At 43.2% G+C, this 20,923-nt stretch overlaps 2 protein-coding genes across 7 annotated transcripts in view; one reads left to right on the forward strand and one right to left on the reverse strand.

Annotated features, from left to right (window-relative positions):
• The first annotated feature begins 436 nt into the window (after positions 1-436).
• abitram (actin binding transcription modulator) lies at positions 437-3,849 on the forward strand. Its single transcript, NM_001141130.1, has 6 exons — positions 437-609; positions 902-953; positions 1,176-1,305; positions 2,737-2,813; positions 2,949-3,018; positions 3,171-3,849. Exons 1-6 carry the CDS (start codon positions 540-542, stop codon positions 3,315-3,317), a joined length of 546 nt encoding a protein of 181 aa, NP_001134602.1. The 5' UTR covers positions 437-539; the 3' UTR covers positions 3,318-3,849.
• The window catches only part of ctnnal1 (catenin (cadherin-associated protein), alpha-like 1), a 210,182-nt gene continuing 193,104 nt past the window's right edge, over positions 3,846-20,923 (reverse strand). For all 6 annotated transcript variants that reach the window (XM_014142798.2, XM_014142794.2, XM_014142797.2 and 3 more), the window contains exons 18-19: positions 6,414-6,497; positions 3,846-6,241 (exon numbers count right to left, since the gene is read on the reverse strand). In XM_014142798.2, the coding sequence (XP_013998273.2) occupies positions 6,077-6,241; positions 6,414-6,497 (249 nt within the window). In that variant the 3' untranslated portion in view covers positions 3,846-6,076. The remainder of the gene's footprint in view (positions 6,242-6,413; positions 6,498-20,923) is intronic.

The following is a 20,923-nucleotide window of genomic DNA, read 5'->3' on the forward strand; positions in this document are numbered from 1 at the left end:
CCAAATCATATTAATATCTGTAGTAAAAAAGATGATTTAGAAGAAGCCTACATAACCATAAAGTAAAATGCAACATCCGTTTATGGCAAGCTATGTACACTCTAACATTGATTTATTCTACAATAGATGTCGTTTAATTGGTAATATTAATTTTTGTCTTCCAATGCCTCTTACGGGAAAGTAACTGAAAGTAATCCAATTACGTTACTGAGTTTGGGTAATCCCAAAGTTACTTTACTGATTACAATTTTGGACAGGTAACTAGTAATTGTAACGGATTTACATTTAGAACGCAGCCTACCCAACCATGGGTATACATAAATCTTTGGTTGACGTCAAGTAATTTCATAACGGATTAAAAGGTTCTCGGAACTTTTGGAATTTCAATTTGAAAGTCTTCCGGATTTTTGAAAAGGACGGACCCGAAGTGTGTAACAGTGTTTACACTCCGTCACGAAATCGAAGCATTTGTACATTTATCTGTCAAACATTTGTCTTTTATTTAGCTAGCTAGCTAATGCCCTTTAGTACTTGTATCAATGGAAGACATGGAGCATAATAAGGCACCCTCTGTCATCGATCGGTATTACACTCGATGGTATAAAACAGGTAATATATTAGCTAACTACACATATTTTAGCTAACGTTACCAGTGTTGACCACTGACACTGGGTGTCGACATGAGACCAACACGTGTGTTTTGGCTTTGGGTATGGTAGCTAGTCTGACAGCTTTTGCGATGTATTTTCATAGAATTTGCAGTTGACTAATTTCTTTAAGAACTGGGCTGGTCCCAAAAACTTCAAACCCGTATCCCTCCTTGTCCATGGTTGCGGACCACTGGCTTATTTTTTATGATGAATAAAGTTGTAACGAACGATGTATTCTTCTTTGTGCTTAGATATTAAGGGCAAGGATTGTGAAGACCAGTGCGTTCTTCAGCATTCAAACAGGTAGCTGGCTAAGATAATGTGTTCATTTCCTACTTAAAATTGCCAATGTGCAGCTCATAAACAAAACTGCAGTTCATCAATGCGTTGCTTTGGGACACAACACTCCCGATGTTGTCCCAAAGTTAATCAACGATTTGCTTTGTTACCTCCACAGACAACATGATTTATTTTCTGTCAATTTAAACATGGCGCTAATGTGTTCCTGTGGATCTCTTTTGGCAGAATCTGTGTCATCACCCTGGCAGAGAGTCACCCTATCCTTCAGAACGGGAGGTCAATCAAGAGCATCAACTATCAGATCAGCGCTGGCTGCAGTCGCCTGCATAACAGAGTGTCTGGGAAGTCAAAGAGAGTATGTACCAATGATGTTTATAAATCCTGGTTTGCTGATGCTATGTTTTGGCCATGGAGAGGCTTTGAAGCCATGGGTTGGCCATATTGGCAGTCCTCAGAAAAGTAGTCCTCCATATTTCATTCAATTGTTTCAAGGACAAAGTTACATGTAGGCTATTTAATTTCTTATTTTTTTTTTGTAGTGGGGAGGGTAACATTACTACCAAAAAAAATACTTGAAGGAAAATGTTTTAATATACACTTTCATTTAGCATTTTTTTATGTTTAGCTCACCTACTGTAATATAATTTAAAAGTATGCAATAGAATAAACATGGCCCCAAAAAAGTGCTGAGCGATTAGTACTTCTTGAAGTCGGTTCGGTTTCGATTATTTAGGTTGAATGCTGTAACAATACAGAATAAAACAATTAACCAACAATCAATTGCTTATCACTTATTAACCATAATTAATCACATTACTTTACTTTAAAATATTTAAGTTGTGTATATTAGATTTTTTATTTTATGACTTTATTATTTCATTCCAAGTCATCATCTCATCTCTATAGAGCTGCTGCCTGACAAAATCAAAACATTTTTAGTTCTTCAAAGGTAATAAGGCGCACTTTTATGACTACTGAATACCAACTGTCATTCACTTAGATCATGTATTTTCAGGTAGAGATACCTTGAAGCAACAGCTGCTCTCTATATCCCCTCACAATTGCCATTCTTCTCTCCGGGCTGCAGCACACTAACCTAATGTAGCAGGCCGGACAAGTAGATGCACAATGTATTATGGGTATTGTAGTTAATTACCAAGTTATATGCGCTAATATTGGCCTGATGGAAACTACAACTCCCTACTACATCTCACAGTTCAGGCTCGATCTGATTTATCTCTTGAGAAACTGAAATGTGAGCATCGAGCTCACATTAAAAAAATGAAAGACATGGAATTCAAATAATTCAACCTACTTTTCAGTTAACCGCTCAGCACTACTAAAAACAAATGTAGACATTAGTAAATGCATTTCTATAGTTAAATATTTTTTACAATGGTGTGGGAGTGCCAAGATGGAGGTGTGGTGGCATCAAAACAAATCTCTGCTAAAACTGAAGTGATTTTTGTTGTTGTTGTTAATATAGTCTGGTATATTATTACATTTTAGTCATTTAGCAGACACTGCAACTTACAGAAGAAATTAGGGTGAAGTGCCTTGAGCAAGGGCACAGACTTTTCACCTAGTCTGCTTCAGGATTTGAACCAGCTACCTTTCGGTTACTGGCCCAAAGCTCTTAACGGCGAGGCTGCCTGCCGTAAGGATACTCTGGCGTATTAGGACTATTATTATATTTTACACTACTATTACATATACTATGGTATTGATATCCTTTGATTTTCTGACTTGTGACTGTCAAACTAACACGTATCTTCCTCTTTTCCAGGGAGGACAGTTCCTCACAGAGTTCGCTCCTTTGTGTAGAATAACATGTACAGATGGTGTGGAGTACACCATTTACAGGTGATTACAACCTTTGCTGCTCTTGTATTATGATTTTCACCTCTGCAGATAATCCACCCTTTATGGTTAGTGCCATTCACTACTCTCAGATCTTTTTAAATTAGCCTGAAATATAATCCTGGTTAATCTTTTCAGCTGCATAAGGGGTCGGCTATTGGAGGTCAATGAGGATATTCTGGAAAGACCAGAACTTTTACTGGGAAAGGTGAGGAACATTTCCATAAGCTTCATACCAGTTAAAACACATTTTTGGTTAATCTAATGTTCGCCATTTACATATACCCCATTGAGATGGTAAATCACATTACCATTAGCATGGCTAACTGTCCTACCTGTCTTTCATGTGTATTTGACCAGCCTTCCACTGAGGGATACATTGCAGTCATCCTCCCTAAAATAGAGGAGAGCAAGACGGTCACTAATGGTCTCCTTAGCAGAGAGGAATACGAGAGCGTTGTCTCTAAACGGACCAGAAGCACCCAGCCAGAGCCACAGCCATGCTGAGGAATGAGGTTACAGGGACTCCTCACACTCTCCTCAGCCCAGCTGGAGTGAGTGACCTTTCCTGGGGCAGCACTGTTGGAGGGGGTCCCTCGTCTCAGGCCTAGCCAGACCTAGGTACTTATATCACAGCACAGCATACCCCTGTCCAGATATGGACTCATGCCCATGGTGGATGACAGTGCAGATATCTGGGGTGCTGGAGTTAATGCACTGTGCCTTTTAAGTTCTCTAGCCTCTACCTTACCTGTAGGCAGTCCAGGGCAAATACTGTTTTGTTTGCTTTGATGTAACATGAAGAAATTCAGAGCCAGTTAAGTTTTATGAGATACCATTTTAAAATGTTTTGTTCTTTATTATGATCGTTGATGGAACGTGAGATTTATTTTCAAAGGAGGAAGTCTAAGATATTTCCATTATGTCAGTTATTAAGTGACTATGTAACAAACAAGCCCAGGTTTTTGTTCTGTTAGATAAATATGTATTTTTTGTGTACTGTACATACCTTAATAAATGACACAATCAACCCTGTTTTAAGAAAAATAATGTTTATTTAGATTTGTGTTCTGTTTATCAATCATTCAACTGTCAAAAGGATAGATGGTCCAAAAGTACATCTGTTTCTGCACATCTGTGGTTTCTTTACTCAACAGAAGATATTAGCTACAGCCATACACAATCAACTCTAAAGCTTTATATGGTTATGCAGTCTTCACACTAATCATTCAGGTTTAGTAGTACCAGAATTGTCACCTCAGTGGCTATAGCTACAGGTAACTGCCAAAGTAAAGGAAACGCCAACATAGTGTCTTAATGGGCCACCATGAGCCGCCAGAACAGCTTCAATTCACCTTGGCATAGGTTCTACAAGTGTCTGGAACTCTATTGGAGGGATGCGACACCATTCTTCCACTAGAAATTCCATCATTTTGTGTTTTGTTGATGGCGTCGCTCCAAAATCTCCCATAAGTGTTCAATTGGGTTGAGATCTGGTGAATGAGACACACGCCCCTGTGCTCCTTGAGACCCCTCTTTCAAAGTCACAGATCTCTTCTAGCCATGGTAGCCAAAATACTGGGCAACTGGATGTTTTTATACATGACCCTAAGCATGATGGGATGTTAATTACTTAATTAACTCAGGAACCACACCTGTGTGGAAGCACCTGCTTTCAATATACTTTGTATCTGTCATTTACTCAAGTGTTTCCTTTATTTTTGGCAGTTACCTGTATATATCTGCTTCAAGTACCATAATAATACACTGTAATACACAATAGCCCACAAGGCAGTCTTAGCCTGCGTCCCAAATGACACCCTTTTCCAAACTAGGGGTCACGAGAGAAACTGAAAAAAAATATGAAATTGTGCTTGGTTCATAGAACAGGGGTCACATCAGTAACCTCCAGTAGCCACTAGATGCAGTTATAAGGTTTCTGTTTTCTTCCTACAAATGTGGCTCAGTCTTTTGAACCGTTTAAGCTACAAAATATTATGACCCCATCACTGGAAGATAAGACTCAGGAACACCTACAATGCCCACAAGCCACACAGGATTAATTAGAACAGGGACTAAATCAGACCGGGGGAAAAATAACATGATGTACTTCTACACAGATCTTACATAATGATTGCCTGATAATCTTCTGAACTTCCCAATACTTTTCTGATGCATTTCAGTCAATTCAAACCATACTTTAGATTTAAATACTGTCAGAAGTAGTGTCAGACTGATTTGTAATACTGTCATTGCCCCAATTAAAAAAGTAAACAGACATTGATTACATAATTTTTTTCAAAATTCTGACCAAAATGGGGTCGCGGGCCAAAATATTTTGCGAAACCAGGTGCACTACTTTTGACCAGAGACCTATGGGCGCTGGTCAAAAGTAGTGCACTCAATAGGGTGCCATTTGGGACATACACTTAATTACAAGTACACTTAATTACAAGTACACTTCATAAGGAACAGCTACAAAACCACAGTTGATTTGACTCATGCGCTAGGCCAGCAATCTTTTAGATGTCTTCTGAAAAATGGATAAAACAGTATACCACAAACACTGAATATGACTCAATACTCCAAAGACAGTAGAAAGTCAATTGGATAAAATTGTCTCCGCCTCTGCTGAAATGGAGCAATAATAAGAGCCTTATGTTTCAGTCTATTAGCAAGCCAAGTGTCATAATACCCTGATTAAACTATCCATTTAGTCTCTTATTTGGCATCAAAGTGAGAGCATTGATTTCACTCAATAATTACTAAACCATGATGGGATTTGGTTGGCGTACAACAGTGAGAGAAACAGCAGAAAGCTGGTCTGCTACCAGATCTGTTTGGGCTGTCCTGCCAACTCCTCACGACAATGGCCATAGGAGTTGATAAGACAGCCAAAACTGATCTGGGACCAGGCAATCAGAAAGCTGGTTTAACAGCCCAAATCACAGGGATTGATAAAAGAAGATTAAAAGACCTGTCAGGTGATGGCATCATGCACTGGCGATGGATTTCATTACAACATATTTTTTTAATATTTGTTCATACATCTGCTGTATTTGTCTGAGATGTGCTACAGGTAACAGTTACACCACAAAGCGAATGGGCTGATTACACTGACAGAGGCACGTGTGAGTGGGGTGGGTGCACTGCCATTATGTCTGCATGAGTGAGGTTTCATGTATGTCGCCCCCTGGAGGTCGACAATGGTATGCTCCAACTCTGATAGGTGATACAGGTTAGGGATCAAAGGTCGCTGGACTGGACTACTTGCTCTCCAGGAAGGTGAGGTTGGCCATATGCTGCTCCAGGGATTTGACCCCGAAGCCGTTGCTGTTCTTGCCGTTGAGCACGTCGTCTTTGACGGGCGTGGACGACTGCCTCTCCCTCCAGCTTTGTGGAGAACCCAGATTGCTTCTCTCTGACTTATACTGGAGACACAGACACAGGATAAGGTAGAGTAATAAAACATTGGAAAATGACCACCATTTATATATTCATCTGTACTTTAAAAAAAAGTGTACTCAAACCCCAGTAAACATTGGTAAGAGGATGCACTTGAACCACTTGGTAGATGAGCTGATGTCAACTGTGACCTCTCACCTTTCTGACAATCTTGTTACAGACTGGCAGGAGGTAGATCACCACAGTAATGATGGCTCTAGTGTTCTGAATGGAGGAATCCACCTAGACAGACAAAGATTTCAAAAACATATCAAGGATGGTGGTCTGATAGAATGTAATAATTATGATTACAACATAAAGATACAGATAATGGTAAAACAAATAATGGTATGTATACATTGGAAAGCTGATGTATAGATGGGTCACTAGTAAGAATCTAAGAATTACCATCTAAGTTGTCTCACTACAGAGTGTTTCTAAACCTCTCACTACAGAGTTGAGGTCGACCGATTAATCGTAATGGCCGATTAATTAGGGCCGATTTCAAGTTTTCATAACAATTGGTAATCGGTATTTTTGGCCACCGATATGCCGATTTTTTTGAATATATACACTGCTGAAAAAAATAAAGGGAACACTAAAATAACACATCCTAGATCTGAATGAATGAAATAATCTTATTAAATACTTTTTTCTTTACATTGTTGAATGTGCTGACAACAAAATCACACAAAAATAATCAATGGAAATCCAATTTATCAACCCATGGAGGTCTGGATTTGGAGTCACACTCAAAATTAAAGTGGAAAACCACAATACAGGCTGATCCAACTTTGATGTAATGTCCTTAAAACAAGTAAAAATGAGGCTCAGTAGTGTGTGTGGCCTCCACGTGCCTGTATGACCTCCCTACAACGCCTGGGCATGCTCCTGATGAGGTGGCGGATGGTCTCCTGAGGGATCTCCTCCCAGACCTGGACTAAAGCATCCGCCAACTCCTGGACAGTCTGTGGGGCAATGTGGCGTTGGTGGATGGAGCGAGACATGATGTCCCAGATGTGCTCAATTGGATTCAGGTCTGAGGAATGGGCGGGCCAGTCCATAGCATCAATGCCTTCCTCTTGCAGGAACTGCTGACACACTCCAGCCACATGAGGTCTAGCATTGTCTTGCATTAGGAGGAACCCAGGGCCAACAGCACCAGCATATGGTCTCACAAGGGGTCTGGGGATCTCATCTCGGTACCTAATGGCAGTCAGGCTACCTCTGGCGAGCACATGGAGGGCTGTGCGGCCCCCCAAAGAAATGCCACCCCACACCATGACTGACCCACCGCCAAACTGGTCATGCTGGAGGATGTTGCAGGCAGCAGAACTTTCTCCACGGCATCTCCAGACTCTGTCACATGTGCTCAGTGTGAACCTGCTTTCATCTGTGAAGAGCACAGGGCGCCAGTGGCGAATTTGCCAATCTTGGTGTTCTCTGGCAAATGCCAAACGTCCTGCACGGTGTTGGGCTGTAAGCACAACCCCCACCTGTGGACGTCGGGCCCTCATACCACCCTCATGGAGTCTGTTTCTGACCGTTTGAGCAGACACATGCACATTTGTGGCCTGCTGGAGGTCATTTTGCAGGGCTCTGGCAGTGCTTCTCCTGCTCCTCCTTGCACAAAGGCGGAGGTAGCGGCCCTGCTGCTGGGTTGTTGCCCTCCTACGGCCTCCTCCACTCTCCTGATGTAATGGCCTGTCTCCTGGTAGCGCCTCCATGCTCTGGACACTACGCTGACAGACACAGCAAACCTTCTTGCCACAGCTCGCATTGATGTGCCATCCTGGATGAGCTGCACTACCTGAGCCACTTGTGTGGGTTGTAGACTCCGTCTCATGCTACCACTAGAGTGAAAGCACCGCCAGCATTCAAAAGTGACCAAAACATCAGCCTAGAAACTGAGAAGTGGTCTGTGGTCACCACCTGCAGAACCACTCCTTTATTGGGGGTGTCTTGCTAATTGCCTATAATTTCCACCTGTTGTCTATTCCATTTGCACAACAGCATGCGAAATGTATTGTCAATCAGTGTTGCTTCCTAAGTGGACAGTTTGATTTCACAGAAGTGTGATTGACTTGGAGTTACATTGTGTTGTTTAAGTGTTCCCTTTATTTTTTTGAGCAGTGTATATATATATATATATATATATATATATATATATTTTACACCTTTTATTTAACTAGGCAAGTCAAATTAAGAATACATTCTTATTTTCAATGACGGCCTAGGAACGGGGGTTAACTGCCTTGTTCAGGGGCAGAACAACAGATTTCTACCTTGTCACCTCTGGGATTCGTTTTTGCAACCTTCCGGTTACTAGTCCAATGCTCTAACCACCTGCCTTACATTGCACTCCACGAGGAGCTTGCGTGGCAGGCTGACTACCTGTTACGCGAGGGCAGCAAGAAGCCAAGGTAAGTTGCTAGCTAGCATTAAACTTATCTTATAAAAAACGATCAATCTTAACATAATCACTAGTTAACTACACATGGTTGATGATATTACTAGTTTATCTAACGTGTCCTGCGTTTCATATAATCGATGCGGTGCCTGTTAATTTCTCATCGAATCACAGCCTACTTCGAGAAACGGGTGATGATTTAAAACCTGTTTGGGATAGGGGGCAGTATTTTCACGGCCGGATAAAAAACGTACCCGATTTAATCTGGTTACTACTCCTGCCCAGAAATGAGAATATGCATATAATTATTTCATTTGGATAGAAAACACTCCGAAGTTTCTAAAACTGTTTGAATGGTGTCTGGGAGCATAACAGAACTCATATGGCAGGCCAAAACCTGAGAAGATTCCATACAGGAAGTGCCCTGTCTGACAATTTATTGTCCTTCTGTAGCCTCTCTATCGAAAATACAGCATCTGTGCTGTAACGTGACATTTTCTAAGGTTTCCATTGGCTCTCAGAAGGTGCCAGAAAGTGGAATGAGAGGTCTGCAGTCTCTGGGCTAAGTATTCTCGCTACACACCAAGTCACTTGGCTCTGTCATATCCTCACATGGTCTCTCCTATCATTGCTATGCAGACGACACTCAATTAATCTTCTCCTTTCCCCCTTCTGATAACCAGGTGGCGAATCACATCTCTGCATGTCTGGCAGACATATCAGTGTGGATGACGGATCACCACCTCAAGCTGAACCCCAGCAAGACGGAGCTGCTTTTCCTCCCGGGGAAGGACTGCCGGTTCCATGATCTCGCCATCACGGTTGACAACTCCATTGTGTCCTCCTCCCAGTGTGCTAAGAACCTTGGCGTGACCCTGGACAACACCCTGTCGTTCTCCAATAACATCAAGGCGGTGACCCGATCCTGTAGGTTCATGCTCTACAACATTCGCAGAGTACGACCCTGACTCACACAGGAAGCGGCGCAAGTCCTAATCCAGGCACTTGTCATCTCCCGTCTGGATTACTGCAACTTGCTGTTGGCTGGGCTCCCTGCCTGTGCCATTAAAACCTACAACTCATCCAGAAAGCCGCAGCCCGTCTGGTGTTCAACCTTCCCAAGTTCTCTCACGTCACCCCGCTCCTCCGCTCTCTCCACTGGCTTCCAGTTGAAGCTCGCATCCGCTACAAGACCATGGTGCTTGCCTACGGAGCCGTGAGGGGAACGGCACCTCCGTACCTTCAGGCTCTGATCAGTCCCTACACCCAAACGAGGGCACTGCGCTCATCCACCTCTGGCCTGCTGGCCCCCCTACCTCTGAGGAAGCACAGTTCCCGCTCAGCCCAGTCAAAACTGTTCGCTGCTCTGGCACCCCTATGGTGGAACAAGCTCCCTCACGACGCCAGGACAGCGGAGTCAATCACCACCTTCCGGAGACACCTGAAACCCCACCTCTTTAACCTCTTACATTTAGACGTTCCGCTAGCGGAACACCTGCTCCAATATCCAACGATGGGCTTGGCGCGAAATACAAATTCCTCTAAAATCTGAAAACGTCCATTTTTCAAACATATGACTATTTCACAGCATTTTAAAGACAAGACTCTCGTTAATCTAACCACACTGTCCGATTTCAAAAAGGCTTTACAGCGAAAGCAAAACATTAGATTATGTCAGCAGAGTACCCAGCCAGAAATAATCAGACACCCATTTTTCAAGCTAGCATATAATGTCACAAAAACCCAGAAGACAGCTAAATGCAGCACTAACCTTTGATGATCTTCATCAGATGACACACCTAGGACATTATGTTATACAATACATGCATGTTTTGTTCAATCAAGTTCATATTTATATCAAAAAACAGCTTTTTACATTAGCATGTGACGTTCAGAACTAGTATACCCCCCGCAAACTTCCGGGGAATTTACTAACAATTTACTAAATTACTCACGATAAACGTTCACAAAAAGCATAACAATTATTTTAAGAATTATAGATACAGAACTCCTCTATGCACTCGATATGTCCGATTTTAAAATAGCTTTTTGGTGAAAGCACATTTTGCAATATTCTAAGTACATAGCCCAGCCATCACGGGCTAGCTATTTAGACATCCGGCAAGTTTAGCCTTCACCAAAATCAGATTTACTATTACAAAAGTTTGATTACCTTTTGTTGTCTTCGTCAGAATGCACTCCCAGGACTGCTACTTCAATAACAAATGTTGGTTTGGTCCAAAATAATCCATCGTTATATCCGAATAGCGGCGTTTTGTTCGTGCGTTCCAGAAACTATCCGAAATGGTAAATCAGGGTTGTGCGCATGGCGCATTTCGTGACAAAAAAATTCTAAATATTCCATTACCGTACTTCGAAGCATGTCAACCGCTGTTTAAAATCAATTTTTATGCAATTTATTCAAACAACAAAACAAATTTCCCCTCTACTAAAAGGGAGGGAAGGGAGGGTGGCTGCCGTCAACGACGGCACTGTGCTACACCCCCCCTCCCCAACCCACCTATATCAGGAGGTGGCTCCGGTTCTGGCCGTTCCAGGCAGTCGGGCCACTCTGGCAGCTCGGGGCAGTCTGGCAGCTCGGGGCAGTCTGGCAGCTCGGGGCAGTCTGGCAGCTCGGGACAGTCTGGCAGCTCGGGACAGTCTGGCTGCTCGGGACAGTCTGGGCAGTCTGGCAGCTCGGGACAGTCTGGGCAGTCTGGCAGCTCGGGACAGTCTGGGCAGTCTGGCAGCTCGGGACAGTCTGGGCAGTCTGGCAGCTCGGGACAGTCTGGGCAGTCTGGCAGCTCGGGACAGTCTGGGCAGTCTGGCCACTCCGGCGGCTCAGGGCAGTCTCGCCACTCCGGCAGCTCAGGGCAGTCTGGCCACTCCGGCAGCTCAGGGCAGTCTGGCCACTCCGGCAGCTCAGGGCAGTCTGGCCACTCCGGCAGTTCAGGGCAGTCTGGCCACTCCGGCAGTTCAGGGCAGTCTGGCCACTCCGGCAGTTCAGGGCAGTCTGGTGACTGTTGACTGGCGGGCAGCTCTGGTGACTGTTGACTGGCGGGCAGCTCTGGTGACTGTTGACTGGCGGGCAGCTCCGGTGACTGTTGACTGGCGGGCAGCTCTGGTGACTGTTGACTGGCGGGCAGCTCCGGTGACTGTTGACTGGCGGGCAGCTCTGGTGACTGTTGACTGGCGAGGCTGGGTTTACGCACTTGAAGCCTGGTGCGTGGTGCTGGTACTGGGCGTACCAGATTGGGAACACGCACCTCCAGGCTAGTGCGAGGAGCGGGAACAGGTTGAGTCAGACTGGGTTGACGCACTTCCGGGTCCGCACGAGAGACAGGAGCTGGAAACCCAGGGCTATGGAGGCGCACAGGCGGTCTTGATCTTACCTCCTGCACAACCCGTCCTGGATGGATGGAACTAGTAGCCCTGCACGAGCGGGGTGCTTGTACAGGGCGGACTGGGTTGTGCAGGGGCCTGATGGTAGCCGTGCGTAGAGCGGGAGTTGGGTAGCCTGGTCCTCGGAGGCGTACCGGCGACCTGATGCGCTGCGCAGGCATTCTCCTACCAGGCTGGATGCCCGCTCTAGCACGGCACCTGCGAGGGGCTGGAATAACGCGCACCGGACTGTGCGTGCGTATGGGTGAGATAGTGCGCTCCTCAGCGAAACATGGCGCTCTCCACCTCATACGCTCCTCCATATAACCACGGGTAGCTGGCTTCCGGCTCTTCCTAGGCCTAGCCAAACTACCCGTGTGCCCCCCCCCAATTTTTTTTATTGGGGGTGCCTCTCGTGCTTATACGCCAGTCGTGTCCCTCGGAAACGTTCCCGGTCCATACCAGCCTTACTCCATGGGCCTTCTCCGGCCATAACCTGCTCCCATGTCCATCTCTCCCGATTGTCCAAATCACAACTCCTCTGCTCCTTCCTCTGCTGCTTGGTCCTGGTTTGGTGGGAGATTCTGTCACGGCTTTCTTCGTCGGAGGACGATATAGCGAAATCGTCGTCCGAAAAGGTGGACCAATATGCAGCAGAGTTGGTGTTCATTTTCTTAATTTATTAACAAACGTTGAACACGAAAAAAACAAGAAAACAATAAGCACAACAAATGACAGTTTTGCAGGCTAACAAAAACACGCAATGCAAAAACAATCTCCCACAAATACAAGACAAACACACCCAACTAATATAGGACTTCCAATCAAGGCAACACCAAACAGCTGCCTTCAATTGGAAGTCCACCCCAATTAACTCAACATAGAAACACACTCACTAGACTACACATAGAAATACATAAACATAGACCATAACTCAAAACCCGGAAATAATAAATCAAACACCCTCCTAACTGACACACCACCCTGAACCACATAAAACAAATACCCTCTGCCACGTCCTGACCAAACTACAATAACAATTAACCCTTATACTGGCCAGGACGTGACAGCTTCGAAGTACGGTAATGGAATATTTTGAAATGTTTTGTCACGAAATGCGCTCGCGCGTCACCCTTCGGATAGTGACCTCAACGCACGAACAAAACGGAGCTATTTCAATATAACTATGGATTATTTCGAACCAAAACAACATTTGTTGTAGAAGTAGAAGTCCTGGGAGTGCATTCTGACAAAGATCCAATTTTTCTTATAGTAATTCTGAGTTTAGTGAGCACCGAACTTGGTGGGTGTCAAATTAGCTAGCCTGTGATGGCCACGCTATCTACTCAGAATATTGCAAAATGTGCTTTCGCCAAAAAGCTATTTTAAAATCTGACACCGAGATTACATAAAGGAGTTCTGTATCTATAATTCTTAAAATAATTGTTATGCTTTTTGTGAACGTTTATCGTGAGTAATTTAGTAAATTCACCGGAAGTTTGCGGTGGGTATGCTAGTTCTGAACATCATATGCTAATGTAAAAAGCTGGTTTTTGATATAAATATGAACTTGATTGAACAAAACATGCATGTATTGTATAACATAATGTCCTAGGAGTGTCATCTGATGAAGATCATCAAAGGTTAGTGCTGCATTTAGCTGTGGTTTTGGTTTTTGTGACATATATGCTTGCTTTGAAAATGGCTGTGTGATTATTTTTGGCAGGGTACTCTCCTGACATAATCTAATGTTTTGCTTTCGCTGTAAAGCCTTTTTGAAATCGGACAATGTGGTTAGATTAACGAGAGTCTTATCTTTAAAATGGTGTAGCGGAACATCTGTCCTTAACAGGTTTTAACAAGCGCATTTGCGAAAAAAGCACTGTCGTTGCACCAATGTACCTAACCATAAACATCAATGCTTTCTTTAAAATCAATACACAAGTATATATTTTTAAACCTGCATATTTAGTTAATATTGCCTGCTAACATGAATTTCTTATAACTAGGGAAGTTGTGTCACTTCTCTTGTGTTCCGTGCAAGCAGTCGGGGTATATACAGCAGTTTGGGCCGCCTGGCTCATTGTGAACTGTGAAGTCCATTTATTCCTAACAAAGGCCGTAATTAATTTACCAGAATTGTACATAATTATGACATAACATTGAAGGTTGTGCAATGTAACAGGAATATTTAGACTTAGGGATGCCACCCGTTAGATAAAATACGGAACGGTTCCGTATTTCACTGAAATAATAAACGTTTCATTTTCAAAATTATAGTTTCCGGATTCGACCATTTTAATGACCAAAGGCTCGTATTTCTGTGTTTTATATTATAATTAAGTCTACGATTTGATATTTGATAGAGCAGTCTGACTGAGCGATGGTAGGCAGCAGCAGGCTCGTAAGCATTCAGTCAAACAGCACCTTCGTGCGTTTGCCAGCAGCTCTTCGCAATTCTTCAAGCATTGCGCTGTTTATGCCTATCAACTGCCGAGATTAGGCTGGTGTAACCGATGTGAAATGGCTAGCTAGTTAGCCGGGTGCGCGATAATAGCTTTTCAAATGTCACTCGCTCTGAGACTTGGGAGTGGTTGTTCCCCTTGCTCTACATGGGTAACGCTGCTTCGAGGGTGGCTGTTGTTCCTGGTTCGAGCCCAGGTAGGAGCGAGGAGAGGTACGGAAGCTACACTGGCAATACTAAAGTGCCTATAAGAACATCCAATAGTCAAAGGTATATGAAATACAAATCGTATAGAGAGAAATAGTCCTATAATTCCTATAATAACTGCAACCTAAAACTTCTTACCTGGGAATATTGAAGACATGTTAAAAGGAACCACCAGCTTTCATATGTTCTCATGTTCTGAGTAAGGAACTTAAACATTAGCTTTTTTACATGGCACATATTGCACTTTTCCTTTCTTCTCCAACACTTTGTTTTTGCATAATTTAAACCAAATTGAATATGTTTCATTATTTATTTGAGGCTAAATTGATAGTATTTACAGTATCTCACAAAAGTGAGTACACCCCTCACATTTTTGTAAATATTTGAGTATATCTTTTCATGTGACAACACTGAAGAAATGACACTTTGCTACAATGTGGGGCATCCTCAAACGGAAGGTGGAGGAGTGCAAGGTCTCTAACATCCACCAGCTCTGTCATGTCGTCATGGAGGAGTGGAAGAGGACTCCAGTGGCAACCTGTGAAGCTCTAGTGAACTCCATGCCCAAGAGGGTTAAGGCAGTGCTGGAAAATGATGCTGGCCAGACAAAATATTGACACTTTGGGCCCAATATGGACATTTTCACTTAGGGGTGTACTCACTTTTGTTGCCAGCGGTTTAGACATTAATGGCGGTGTGTTGTGTTATTTTGAGGGGACAGCAAATTTACACTGTTATACAAGCTGTACACTCACTACTTTACATTGTAGCAAAGTGTCATTTCTTCAGTGTTGTCAAATGAAAAGATACACTCAAATATTTATAGAAATGTGAGGGGTGTACTCACTTTTGTGAGATACTGTATGTATTATATTAAGTTAAAATAAGTGTTTATTCAGTATTGTTGTAATTGTCATTATTACAAATAAATAAATGGGGAAAAAAATTGGCCGATTAATCGGCATCGGACCCTTTTGGTCCTCCAATAATCGGCACCGGCGTTGAAAAAAAATCATAATCGGTCGACCTCTACTACAGAGTGTTTCTAAACCAACACTAGACACACCAAACACACACAACCCCCATCTCCTGCTCCATTTAAAAAGAGTTTTCAGCAATGACCTATGCCTGATTAAAACACCCTTAACTCCCTTGTGACGGACAGAGAGGACCGATCTGTCTGGCTAATGACAACTTGAGGGGAAAGCCAATGCCTATCTAACAGATCCACATTAATCAGAGAAGCCCAATGGTTGTGTCCCAAATGGCACCCTATTCCCAACATAATGCACTACATTTGACCAGAATCCTATGGGCCCTGTTCAAAGCAGTGCACACTATATAGGGAATAGGATGCCATTTGGGATGAACACCATGTTATTCTCTATTCTCTCATCCTGATTGTAACCTTTCCCATTAGTACAAGGTGACCAGTGTCAGTTCATCACTGTCCAACAGATTTTACGAGGTTCATTAAGCTCAGTGTCATTATAGGGTTTAATTTTACAATAATGTTTTTATGATTGACCTCTGTCTGTAAAGCAGTAACAAATGTTTGCCCAATGCTGCCAATGCTGTATTAAGAATGGGTTGACTGTCTCTTTTCATTGCAGTTCATCAATACTCCTTTGTCGGTTTCTTTTCAGTGCATTCTCTCACGCTCGCTTTTATTTATTTATTTATTTCACCTTTATTTAACCAGGTAGGCTAGTTGAGAACAAGTTCTCATTTGCAACTGCGACCTGGCCAACATAAATCAAAGCAGTTCGACACATACAACAACACAGAGTTACACATGGAATAAACAAACATACAATCAATAATACAGTAGAAAAATCTATATTCAGCATGTGCAAATGAGGTAGGATAAGAGAGGTAAGGGAATAAATGGGCCATGGTGGCGAAGTAATTACAATATAGCAATTAAACACTGGAATGGTAGAATGTGCAGAAGTTGAATGTGCAAGTAGAGATACTGGGGTGCAAAGGAGCAAGATGAATAAATAAATACAGTATGGGGATGAGGTAGATTGGATGGGCTATTTACAGATGAGCGATGTACAGGTGTAGTGATCTGTGAGCTGCTCTAACAGCTGGTGAATAAAGCTAGTGAGGGAGGTAAGAGTCTCCAGCTTTAGTGATTTTTGCAGTTCGTTCCAGTCATTGGCAGCAGAGAACTGGAAGGAGAGGCGGCCAAAGGAAGAATGGGCTTTGGGGGTGACCAGTGAGATATACCTGCTGGAGCGTGTGCTACGGGTGGTTGCTGCTATGGTGACCAGTGAGCTGAGATAAGGCGGAGCTTTACCTAGCAGAGACTTGTAGATGACCTGGAGCCAGTGGATTTGGTGATGAGTATGAAGCGAGGGCCAGCCAACGAGAGCATACAGGTCGCAGTGGTGGGTAGTATATGGGGCTTTGGTGACAAAATGGATGGCACTGTGATAGACTGCATCGAATTTGTTGAGTAGAGTGTTGGAGGCTATTTTGTAAATGAAATCGCCGAAGTCGAGGATCAGTAGGATGGTCAGTTTTACGAGGGTATGTTTGGCAGCATTAGTGTAGGATGCTTTGTTGCGAAATAGGAAGCCGATTCTAGATTTCATTTTGGATTGGAGATGTTTAATGTGAGTCTGGAAGGAGAGTTTACAGTCTAACCAGACACCTAGGTATTTGTAGTTGTCCACATATTCTAAGTCAGAACCGTCCAGAGTAGTGATGTACGGGCTGGCAGGTGCGGGCAGCGATCGGTTGAAGAGCATGCATTTAGTTTTACTTGCATTTAAGAGCAGTTGGAGGCCACGGAAGGAGAGTTGTATGGCATTGAAGCTCGTCTGGAGGTTAGTTAACACAGTGTCCAAAGAAGGGCCAGGGGTATACAGAATGGTGTCATTTGCGTAGAGGTGGATCAAAGAATCACCAGCAGCAAGAGCGACATCATTGATGTATACAGAGAAGAGAGTCGGCCCGAGAATTGAACCCTGTGGCACCCCCATAGAGACTGCCAGAGGTCCAGACAACTGGCCCTCCGATTTGACACACTGAACTCTATCAGAGAAGTAGTTGATGAACCAGGCGAGGCAATCATTTGAGAAACCAAGGCTGTTGAGTCTGCCAATAAGAATGTTGTGATTGACAGAGTCGAAAGCCTTAGCCAGGTCGATGAATATGGCTGCACAGTAATGTCTCTTATCGATGGCGGTTATGATATCGTTTAGGACCTTGAGCGTGGCTGAGGTGCACCCATGACCAGCTCTGAAACCAGATTGATTAGCGGAGAAGGTACGGTGGGATTCGAAATGGTCGATAATCTGTTTGTTAACCTCTATGGGCTAGGTGGGACGCTTGCGTCCCACCTACTCAACAGCCAGTGTAATCCCGTGGCGCGTTATTCAAATTCCTCAAAAATACAAAAACTTCAATTTTTCAAAAATATGACTATTTTACACCATTTTAAAGATAAGACTCTCGTTAATCTAACCACACTGTCCGATTTCAAAAAGGCTTTACAACGAAAGCAAAACATTAGATTATGTCAGCAGAGTACCCAGCCAGAAATAATCCGACACCCATTTTTCAAGCTAGCATATAATGTCACATAAACCCAAACCACAGCTAAATGTAGCACTAACCTTTGATGATCTTCATCAGATGACAACCCTAGGACATTATGTTATACAATACATGCATGTTTTGTTCAATCAAGTTCATATTTATATCAAAAACCAGCTTTTTACATTAGCATGTGACTAGCATATGACTAGCATTCCCACCGAACACTGCCGGTGAATTTACTAAAATACTCACGATAAACGTTCACAAAAAGCATAACAATTATTTTAAGAATTATAGATACCGAACTCCTCTATGCACTCGATATGTCCGATTTTAAAATAGCATTTCGGTGAAAGCACATTTTGCAATATTCTCAGTAGATAGCCCGGCATCACAGGGCTAGCTATTTAGACACCCAGCAAGTTTAGCACTCATCAAAGTCAGATTTACTATAAGAAAAATTTTATTACCTTTGCTGTCTTCGTCAGAATGCACTCCCAGGACTTCTACTTCAAAATAATCCATTGTTATATCCAAACAGCGGCGTTTTGTTCGTGCGTTCAAGACACTATCCGAAAGGGTAAATAAGGGTGACGAGCATGGCGCAATTCGTGACAAAAAAATTCTAAATATTCCATTACCGTACTTCGAAGCATGTCAACCGCTGTTTAAAATCAATTTTTATGCAATTTTTCTCATAAAAAAGCGATAATATTCTGACCGGGAATCTGCGTTTAGGTAAACAGACGAAAGAAAGCATTCGGTCGACTCGGGCATGTGCCTAAGCCCATAGTACTCTGATTGGCCACTTGCCAAAAGCGATAATGTGTTTCAGCCTGGGGCTGCCTCGATATCATTCAGCTTTTTCCCGGGCTCTGAGAGCCTATGGGAGCCGTAGGAAGTGTCACGTTATTGCAAAGATCCTCAGTCTTCAATAAAAAGAGCCAAGATGAAACACAATTTGTCAGACAGGCCACTTCCTGCATGGAATCTTCTCAGGTTTTGGCCTGCCATATGAGTTCTGTTATACTCACAGACACCATTCAAACAGTTTTAGAAACTTTAGGGTGTTTTCTATCCAAAGCCAATAATTATATGCATATTCTAGTTACTGGGCAGGAGTAGTAACCAGATTAAATCGGGTACGTTTTTTATCCGGCTGTGTAAATACTGCCCCCTATCCCCAACAGGTTAACTTGGTTTTCGAAGACCTTAGAAAGGCAGGGTAGAATAGATATAGGTCTGTAGCAGTTTGGGTCTAGAGTGTCTCCCCCTTTGAAGAGGGGGTTGACCGCGGCAGCTTTCCAATCTATGGGAATCTCAGACGATACAAAAGAGAGGTTGAACGGGCTGGTAGTAGGGGTTGCAACAATTTCGGCAGATCATTTTAGAAAGAGAGGGTCCAGATTGTCTAGCCCGGCTGATTTGTACAGGTCCAGATTTTGCAGCTCTTTCAGAACATCAGCTATCTGGATTTGGGTGAAGGAGAAGTGGGGGAGGTTTGGGCGAGTTGCTGTGGGTGGTGGAGGGCTGTTGATCGGGGTAGGGGTAGCCAGGTGGAAAGCATGGCCAGCCGTAGAAAAATGCTCATTGAAATTCTCAATTATAGTGGATTTATCTGTGGTGACAGTGTTTCCTAGCCTCAGTGCAGAGGGCAGCTGGGAGAAGGTGCTCTTACTCTCCATGGACTTTACAGTGTCCCAGAACTTTTTTGAGTTTGTGCTACAGGATGCAAATTTCTGCTTGAAAAAGCTAGCCTTAGCTTTCCTAACTGCCTGTGTATATTTGTTCCTAACTTCCCTGAAAAGTTGCATATCACGGGGGCTGTTCGATGCTAATGCAGAAGGCCACAGAATGTTTTTGTGCTGGTCAAGGGCAGTCAGGTCTGGAGAGAACCAAGGGCTATATCTGTTCCTGGTTCTAAATTTTTTGAATGGGGCATTCTTATTTAAGACGGTGAGGAAGGCACTTTTAAAGAATAACCAGGCATCCTCTACTGACGGGATGAGGTCAATATCCTTCCAGGATACCTGGGCCAGGTCGACTAGAAAGGCCTGCTCCCTGAAGTGTTTTAGGGAGCGTTTGACAGTGATGAGGGGTAGTCGTTTGACCGCAGACCCATTACGGATGCAGGCAATGAGGCAGTGATCTCTGAGATCTTGGTTGAAAACAGCAGAGGTGTATTTGGAGGGCAAGTTGATTAGGATGATATCTATGAGGGTGCCCGTGTTTACGGATTTGGGGTTGTACCTGTTGGGTTCATTGATAATTTGTGTGAGATTGAGGGCATCAAGCTTAGATTGCGCATTAGATGACACATTCTCTGTAGGATGGGCCTTGTTTCCTGATATTTGTTGCTTACCACATTTGTTTTTTACTAAACAGTATGTTCTAAACAGTATGTAGTACAATTAGTATACACAGTATGCAGTTTAAGTGAGTAGTAGGCAAGCTAGATTTTGGACAATGGTTTATTTCAACATGGTAGAACCATATTTATAGTCATGTGCTCTCCTGGCAATATTTGTATTGTATTCTGTATGACAAATCTAATTAATAAACTAATCCTTTGCGGACTATTGTAACATAGAACTTAACTAAAAGTGGATTTCATTACAAAAACAAATCCAGTCATTGACAACAACACCATAGTTC

Source organism: Salmo salar, chromosome ssa14, assembly GCF_905237065.1.
Source record: "Salmo salar chromosome ssa14, Ssal_v3.1, whole genome shotgun sequence".
Taxonomy (NCBI): Eukaryota; Metazoa; Chordata; class Actinopteri; order Salmoniformes; family Salmonidae; genus Salmo; species Salmo salar.

Coding starts and splice junctions, on each gene's coding strand:
- abitram (NM_001141130.1), top strand. CDS start 540: ATGGAAGACATGGAGCATAATAAGGCACCCTCTGTCATCGATCGGTAT. Junction 610..901: donor CACTCGATGGTATAAAACAG/GTAATATATTAG, acceptor CTTTGTGCTTAG/ATATTAAGGGCAAGGATTGT. Junction 1,306..2,736: donor TGTCTGGGAAGTCAAAGAGA/GTATGTACCAAT, acceptor CCTCTTTTCCAG/GGAGGACAGTTCCTCACAGA.